The 8,569-nt window shown below is 43.6% G+C and overlaps 1 protein-coding gene across 3 annotated transcripts; it reads left to right on the forward strand.

The window, feature by feature from the left end:
• The first annotated feature begins 1,908 nt into the window (after positions 1-1,908).
• On the forward strand, positions 1,909-8,550 carry pold4 (DNA polymerase delta 4, accessory subunit). 3 transcript variants are annotated; one of them, XM_034544381.1, is made up of 6 exons: positions 1,941-2,053; positions 3,324-3,391; positions 3,972-4,087; positions 4,297-4,380; positions 6,656-6,767; positions 8,269-8,550. In XM_034544381.1, exons 2-6 carry the CDS (start codon positions 3,360-3,362, stop codon positions 8,291-8,293), a joined length of 369 nt encoding a protein of 122 aa, XP_034400272.1. In that variant the 5' UTR covers positions 1,941-2,053; positions 3,324-3,359; the 3' UTR covers positions 8,294-8,550. The 3 variants fall into 3 exon arrangements, with proteins under 3 accessions (XP_034400271.1, XP_034400272.1, XP_034400273.1); XM_034544382.1 differs by lacking the exon at positions 1,941-2,053 and adding an exon at positions 2,063-2,573; XM_034544380.1 differs by lacking the exon at positions 3,324-3,391 and having other exon boundaries at positions 1,909-2,053.
• The last annotated feature ends 19 nt before the right edge of the window (positions 8,551-8,569 follow it).

The following is an 8,569-nucleotide window of genomic DNA, read 5'->3' on the forward strand; positions in this document are numbered from 1 at the left end:
GGTGGTTCCCATCTTCAAGAAGGGGGACCGGAGAGTGTGCTTGAACTATCGTGGTATCACACTGCTCAGCCTCCCGGGAAAAGCTTATGCCAGGGTGCTGGAGAGGAGGCTCCGACCGATTGTCGAACCTCGAATTCAAGACGAACAGTGCGGATTCCGTCCCGGTCGTGAAACAGTGGACCAGCTCTTTACCCTCGCAAGATTACTGGAGGGGTCCTGGGAGTTTGCCCAACCAGTTTACATGTGCTTTGTAGACCTGGAGGCTTTCGACCGGGTCCCTCAGGGTTTTTTTGTGGGGGGTGCTGCGGGAGTATGGGGGCCAGGGGGCGGAGAGGATCCGGTTCGGGAGTCTCGGGATCGCCTCTCTGCTGTTTGCGGATGATGTGGTCCTGTTTGCCTCCTCGGACCGTGACCTCCAGCATTCACTGGGGCGTTTTGCAGCCGAGTGCGAAGCGGCAGGGATGAGAGTTATCACCTCCAAATCTGAGGCCATGGTGCTCTGCCGGAAACCGGCGGATTGCTCCCTCCAGGTGGGGGCAAACTGCCTACCCCAAGCGAAGGAGTTCAAGTATCTCGGGGTATCCCCGGATAAGCGAGTGATAATGGATAAATGGATGGATGGAACCGAACAGAGAATAAAGTTTCAGATAACACCTGTCTTTGCCAAAATGCCAGGAAAACCAGCACTGTTTAATGTGTGTGTGTGTGTGTGTGTGTGTGTGAGAGAGTGAGAGAGTGAGTGAGTGAGTGAGTGAGTGAGTGAGTGAGAGAGAGAGAGAGATTGTTCTCCACATCACACGCTTCTGACACAGAGTCCATTTTCTTACAGGTCCTCACACCAACATGATGCGCAGATGTAGGAGCTGTACCTGTAAAATAATAATGATAGTAATAATAAAAAACATTGTCACCAACTAACAATATGGTCTATGAACAAAATTAGCTTCTTTCTTCTATTGTGAACTGAGAGGATAACAAAAAACAACAGCAGTCCATTATTGGGATTAAGAAATGTGATTTTTTGTATTGTTAAATGATTACCTTCTCTCTTTTGTGTCTGTCTCTTCCTTTCTCTCCCTCATGTTTCTCTTCCTCCGTATGCCTGTTTTTACTCTCTCTCCCTTGTCTTTCTTTCTCTTCCTCTCCTCCTTTTTCTGCTTTTCTCCTGTTCTTCTGTATGACTATGTTAGAGTGCTGAGTGTTCCATCTGCTTTTGTCTCTGTCCCTTACTCTCGTCCTCCCTCTCTTCCTCCTCATGCATTTGTTTTGTCTTTCTCATCATGTTCACACCAATCTTACTCTAGTTCTGCTAATAGCATGAACTGGACACTTCAACGTTTCAAAGTATTTCTTAAGAATATGAATACAATTGACCATGCTTTTGAAGCGTTCATGATGATAAGGGGCTTTTTCTTTTCTTTTTTTCTTTTTGAGGTTGGTTGGCAGCCGCCTTAAGACCGCCTATGACTACTGCTACTGATAATAGCAGCAGTGGATAGAAAAAAACGTGTCCCTTGCGTAAGCCCCGCCCCCCACTGCTACTCCATCATGCGGTCGGAGATACATTACCATGGTAACACGCTGTCACTAACTGCTGCTGCTTCATGTACATGAAATCTGCTATCTTTTGCCGGGTCATGATTTATGGTAAGAGACATTGCTGTTGAGTTTTTCAAGTTTATATTTTTTATCTCTTTAGTATTTGTTATTTTTGTGAACTGTCCCTTTAATGTCCCACTCACATCACTAGCACTCTCCAGTAAGATTACACGTAGCTAATGCATTGTGGGGCAATTCAATACGTTCCTATACGATTTGAAACAAAGCCGCGAGCCTGTGAATGGATTGGTTTAAAGGCCCTCTAGTGGCTCACCGACGCCCTGTGACTCATGGAGGAGGACCGACAGGCGGCAGCAAAGAGGCCCACCGGTCTGGAGTCTACCGGAGAGACAAAAGAAGACCACGTCGTCTGTTTGGCTGCAGCCTGAATGAAGATCACCACAATTGAGCAGCGAGAGCCGTCTGTAGGAGCCGGTAGTGTTTCAACAACGAGGTAAATGCAGTAGTGTGAGAGAGGAAACCCGTGTACTTATTATTATAGCGTTACAGCATATGCTATAATCATAAACGGCAGATAAGAGGCTCCGATGAAGCGTCTGGTTGTTTCCGGCTGCGTTCAATGTCCATTACTCGACGTTGGACTTCTCTGTTTATATTCCGCTTAGCCGTCTCAAATGTCACCGAGTACCGTTGCTGATGTAATGCTGTAATAACCGGTCGATGCGTTGGACTCTGATTCAGTGGGGGACCCGGACTCTGTTCATGAGGGTCAGTGGGGGACCCGGACTCTGTTCATGAGGGTCAGTGGGGGACCCGGACTCTGTTCACGAGGGTCAGTGGGGGAAACTGACTCTGTTAATGAGCACGACTGCCGACGGGAAGAAGCTGTTTGTGTGGCGTGAGGTCTTGGTCCTGATGGACCTCAGCCTCCTGCCAGATGGAAGGGACACGAACAGTTTGTGTCCAGGGTGAGAGGGGTCGGCTACAATCTTCAATCTGGGGCGACTGTAGAGGTGACCGTTTTCTCATTTCTCATTTAAATAATACGTTATTTATAAGAATATTTAGCTAGGTGCGTACTTTTTATTTTAAAAGTTAAAACTGGATGTACGCAAAGTAAAGCCTTTGCCCGGACATGTTCAACTGAAGTGGCCCACTGAATTTGATCAAACATGAGCTACAGAGTGCACGCCAAATATAACATTACAAGTCGACAAATTACAAAGGGCCAGTAATAAGAAAACCAACATCAAATGTATCCCATAGGGATGAAGTGGTATGAGAGCAGTGCTTGTCCCTCAACCCAACAACTGGCAACAGGGTGCATTGTACACCGCACAAGAAGACCCAGTGCAGTGCAGATAAGAAAAACAGAACAGTAAGACATTATACTAATACAACCACTTCCAGGCCCATAAAGGCATAAGCTACTGGCTTACGGTCTAAAAAAGTAAACATCTGGAACATGGAGTCTCCTGAAGCTGAGAATTCTGTAACTGGCAAAAATGAGTGTGAAAGTGTGAGTGTGAGAGAGAGTGTGTGTGTGTGTGTGTGTGTGTGTGTGTGTGTGTGTGTGTAGATATACCACAGTGTAGCCGGTCGAGTCCCACCTGTCCGCAAGCTTATTTTTACCCCTTTCCTTCCTGTTGGCCATATGCACCCTGTCACCGATCTTGATATTGAATCCCTTTACTCTCTTGTTGTACAGCTGAGCATGTCGATTCTGTAGCATAGACCTGAGCAATAACCATTGCTTCTTTCAGATCGTTGGTGAGACTCGCCACGTACTTCTCATAGTCATGAAGGACAGTACGAAAGAGGACATCAACAGGTAAGCGGGGGATCAGGCCAAACATGAGGTAGAAGGGGAATAAACTCATGGGCCGTGCAGTTGTACATGAAGGCCAGAGTGCAAGCGTCGTGACCAGTCAGCCTTCTTTTCAGGGGGCAGTGCTTAAATCATGCCACCCAGGGTCCGATTGAAGCGTTCCACTCTCCCATTCCCTATTGTGTATAAGCCCTCAAGAGTTAGGTCGGCAGCTTTGTTCTGTCTTATCCAGTAGTCAAGTGGGTTTTCTCTGTGCTTAGGCAAAGTAGCATAGAAGCCTGCGAGAGGGAGACATGAGGGAGCGACACTGAAGTAGTGGAGGAGAACATTGTATATCAGTTCAGGTTTCTGTTTGACATCAAGTGATGGATCACTATGCAAGGCAATCTTCACAACATCTCTGGCCTTGCCACACCTTCTACTGCTTGGTCACACACAGGAATCTCTCGTTTTCTGAGATGTGTTTTAGTCATGGGGTACAATCTGGGTTCTGACAAATCACTGTATACTTTTTAGGCAAAATTCACCAGACTATAAACAGCAAAGTGGAAGAGTAAAGAGTATTTCTGTATGTGTGTTCTAGTTCAGTCACCATGACAACCAAGCGTGGATTGATAACTGATTCCTTCAAGGTGGTGAAGAAAGCGAGGAATGGAGTGAAACGAGAGAAGAGGCCTCCTACTCCTCCGCCGCAGAAAGGTGAACATCAGCACGGTGTTTGTGGTATATTTTGTGTTGTAGCTAATTTCCCCTGAGCGAAACCCAGATCTCAATCACCATCTGTGGATCTTAAAAAAGACAACACAAATAGATTTTTTGCATTTCAGTAGAATATTACTAATGTTAGAGCAGTGTTGTGATACTGTAGCATGGACTTGAATTATCTCTGGATCTTTTCATTGGAGCAGAGCCTGAAAGTGAAATGGCCCACGAGGAGGAGCTGCAGAGACTCAGGCAGTTTGATCTGGATTGGAGATTTGGGCCGTGCACAGGTCGGTAACATCCCTACACATGTACGCTCTGCAGAATACCTGGCATTTGGAAGGAGATAAAGTGTAGAATACGCATTGTAGAATTCAATTCAGTTTATTTTGTATAGCCCAATATCACAAATTACAAATTTGCCTCAGAGGGCTTTACAATCTGTACACATATGACATCCCTGACCTTTGGCCTCACATCGGATCAGAAAAAAAAAGGGAAGAAACCTTCAGGAGAGCAACAGAGGAGGATCCCTCTCCCCGGATGGACAGAAGCAATAGATGTCATGTGTACAGATGAACAGTGTTACAGAGTTACAACACATTCAATAAATATGACAGAAATTTATGAATAATTAGTAGGCATGGACCATGATCCAGACCTCCACAATCCATGAAACAGAAGGAGGTAGAGAAGGGGGGCGGGGGCATCAGCAGGGCAACGGAGGCAGGAAGCATCGCGAAAGAGGCCGGACCAATGAGGCCAGGCCCTTGAGGCAGGATGCACAAAGAAGGAGGTAGGACCATTGGGAAGGAGGCCAGGGGCAGGATACAGGAAGCAGGGGCAAGGAAGCAGGACCCAGGACCAGCTTCAGATACAGCCAGGTCCAATCGACCCTATGAGGCAAGAAGGCACAAAGACTCCTGGGAAGAAGTAGAGTTAGTAATGTGCAATGAAAATATGTAAATTCATCCATAAGGAGAAAATATGTAAATTCATCCATAAGGAGAGAGAGAAGAGGAGTTCAGTGTATCCTAAAACATCCCCCAGCAGCCTATAAGCCTATTGCAGCATATCTAGGGCCTGGATCAGGGCAAACCTGATTGCGCCCTAACTATAAGCACTATTAAAGAGGAAAGTCTTAAGTCTACTCTTAAATGAGGTGACTGTGTCTGCCTCCCGGACTGAAAGTGGAAGCTGGTTCCATAAAAGAGGAACTTGATAACTGAAAGCTCTGACTCCCATCCTACTTTTAAGAACTATAGGAACCACAAGTAGCCATGCATTTGGTGAGCGCAGCTCTCTAGTGGGGTAATATGGTACTACAAGCTCCTTAAGATATGATGGTGCATCACCAATCAAGGCTTTGTAGGTGAGGAGAAGTTTGAGGAGAACTGGTTTGATCGATAGATATAATTGAGTATCATCTGCATAACAGTGTTTTCTGATAATATTTCCCAAAGGAAGCATATATAAGGTAAATAAAATTGGTCCAAGCACAGAACCTTGTGGAACTCCGTGATTAACGCTGGTGGTCATCAAGGCTTCATGGTTTACAAATACAAATTGAGATCGATCTGATGAATAGGATTCAAAACAACTTAGTGCGGTACCTGAAATGCCAATCGACTGATCCAGTCTCTGTAATAGGATGTCATGATCAATGGTGTCGAACGCAGCACTAAGGTCTAATAATACCAGTACAGAGATGAGTCCTTTATCTGATGCAATCAGGAGGTAATTTGTCATTTTCACCAGTGCTGTCTCTGTGCTGTGGTGTTTTCTAAATCCTGACTAAAACTCTTCAAATAAACTATTATGATGTAGGAAGTCACACAACTGATTTGCAACTACTTTCTCAATGATCTTAGAGAGGAAGGGAAGGTTAGAGATTGGTCTGTAGTTAGCCAACACCTCTGGATTAAGAGTGGGCTTCTTCAGGAGAGTTTAATTGAAGAATGTGGTTTGGTGAATCAACTGCACTATCAATGTTCGAATGAACATTGATAGTGCAGTTGATTCACCAAACTTTCAAATGGAAAAGAGGAGGAGCAGTTTTACTCAAAACAAGTGCTGCATAAATAGAATAAAGACAGTAGATTGTCATGATTCACAAAATGATTGAAAAGTGTATATATTGTTTGACGTGTCTGGTTTATTCACTGAAGGACCAGGAGCTGGTTAGCCTTGCTTAGCTCAAAGATGGGAAGCGATGTCCCAATATTTATATTAACGATCATAATGTGTAACCTGAAAGGTGTCGCTCAAAGTGACAAATCCACAGAGAGTGATCACAAACTCTGCAGGTCCCCTCAGTGCAATTTGAGCTCTTTGCTTCTGACTTCCTGCTGCGCTTTAGGCTGCACAGGGGTCACAGACCTGATGTCCATTTTTCACTATAGTCTTTCCTTTACTTCCATCTCAATGCACAAAGCTGTTCTGCTGCTGTCTGTCTGCTTTATTATTGGGAACAGTAAAGATGTAGAAGTTCAAAAGCAGCTTTTAACCTCACAAAAGGTTCATGGTATTTTCTCTCTCTCTCGTACTTTCTCGCTCTCTCTCCAGGTATCAGCAGGCAGCAGAGATGGGAGAGAGCAAAGCGTCATGGTCTGAGCCCACCTGAGGAGGTCAGAGACCTGCTGTTGCAAACACACACTGGTCCCGATTACAACCTGAGGTAACGCACTCATACATGCCAATTGGTGGTATGCCTGGAGTATTTGAAAATACCCCACGGTGCTTAGTTTGTATGAACTCCTATAATCACTATCACTGTCATCAAACTATTAAGTCACAGAGACAGAAGGATCGAGAAGTATCACTTCCCACAGATCAAAAGATGTAGCTGTCATTGACATGACGTATCAAATTGTGTGAGGTTGAGTGTTATGTTTCACATGCATGTTGTCATGGCTTTGATGGGGCAGATACACTAATGTAGTTCCCAACCTTTTTCATAAAGCACCACTTTTCTATCATTGATCAAACTGACTAAGTGACATGTGTATTTCATATCATATTTAATGCACAACAATAGCAGTCTTACAGAACAACTGATACATTCAATTAACCTAAATAGTGAACACAGTAATTAATTCCTGTGAATGATTTAATATCAGACAATCACATTGATATATTGTGTCTTACTGAAACCTGGCTGAGCCATGAAGAATATGTCAGCCTAAATGAATTAACTCCTCCAAGTCATATTAATACTCACATTCCTCGAGGCACCGGCCGAGGAAGTGAAGTAGCAGCCATCTTTGACTCAAGCCTATTAATGAATCCTAAACCTAAACTAAACTACAACTCATTTGAAAGCCTTGTTCTTAGTCTTTCACATCCAACCTGGAAAACATTACAGCCAATTCTATTTGTTGTACTGTACCGGCCACCAGGTCCATATTCAGAATTTATATCTGAATTTTCAGAGTTTCTATCAAGTTTAGTCCTTAAAACTGATATGGTTATTATTGCAGGAGATTTTAATATTCATGTGGATGGAAGAATCACGCTTAGTTTGGCGAGATAGCCTTAAAACATATAAAAAGGCTCTCCGTAATTCCAAATAAGAACAACCCCAGGGTTCTCTTTAGCACTGTAGCCAGGCTGACAGAGAGTCACAGCTCTGTGGAGCCGTGTATTCCAATAGACCTCAGTAGTAATGACTTCATGAACTTCTTCACTGAAAAGATTTTAACTATTAGAGTGGCCTTGGAAACGGCCGTATGCCCTTTTCTCCCATGCCCTTTAATTCTGATTTATTATCATCTTGCCGTGTAATAAATCACAATGTGTTATTACCATGTATAACAATTAGAGTGTGAAATATGTATTATCAATGTGACTGGATATCAATGATGTCATTCATAAGTACATTTGAAAATGTATCATGCTATGAAATGCATCCCACTCTGACTACATCTGCTAGATGAAATAAAAGTCCCCCTCCCTCTCGGCCACGGTGGGGAATCTTCTTATCAAATGAAACCACAATGTGTCCATAAACCAAGACAGAGTATCCAACACTGTCAATACAGAACGTCTTGCTTGGATTCTTATTCTTTAATTATTCTATGAACGTAAATAACTATAATAAATCATAATTACGATTCATTCTTCGAGACACAGATTCCTATACATAATGTTGAAACATGATTGTGTTCTTGCTCTTTCAGCCTGTGGAGTGAATATCCTTTGTGAGGAGGATGTCGTAAGGAAGAAAAAAATAACGCAGATTCCAACAAAAGCCAAGTTAATCATGTTTCACCACAAATGCCAAACAGGTCTCTCAGAGGGATTTATATCCTTAAGAGGTGAAACCTTAAGACAAGCAGCAGAGGAGGGGTCAGATCAACGACAGAACATCCAGTCTCTTCTTGCACTTCTACAAGGTTTTCTTCTCCATGCAACGGTTGTAATTACATCTTTTTATTAAAAAAAACTACTGTCTCCTTCTATCTTGTGACGTATAATGGG

This window comes from Cyclopterus lumpus, chromosome 1, assembly GCF_009769545.1.
Source record: "Cyclopterus lumpus isolate fCycLum1 chromosome 1, fCycLum1.pri, whole genome shotgun sequence".
Taxonomy (NCBI): domain Eukaryota; kingdom Metazoa; phylum Chordata; class Actinopteri; order Perciformes; family Cyclopteridae; genus Cyclopterus; species Cyclopterus lumpus.

Excerpts from the sequence above, each read along its gene's own strand:
- pold4 (XM_034544380.1), top strand. The coding sequence starts at position 1,989 with ATGAAGATCACCACAATTGAGCAGCGAGAGCCGTCTGTAGGAGCCGGT. Across the intron at positions 2,054-3,971 it reads GGTAGTGTTTCAACAACGAG|TTCAGTCACCATGACAACCA; the intron begins GTAAATGCAGTA and ends TGTGTGTTCTAG. Across the intron at positions 6,768-8,268 it reads GGTCCCGATTACAACCTGAG|CCTGTGGAGTGAATATCCTT; the intron begins GTAACGCACTCA and ends TTGCTCTTTCAG.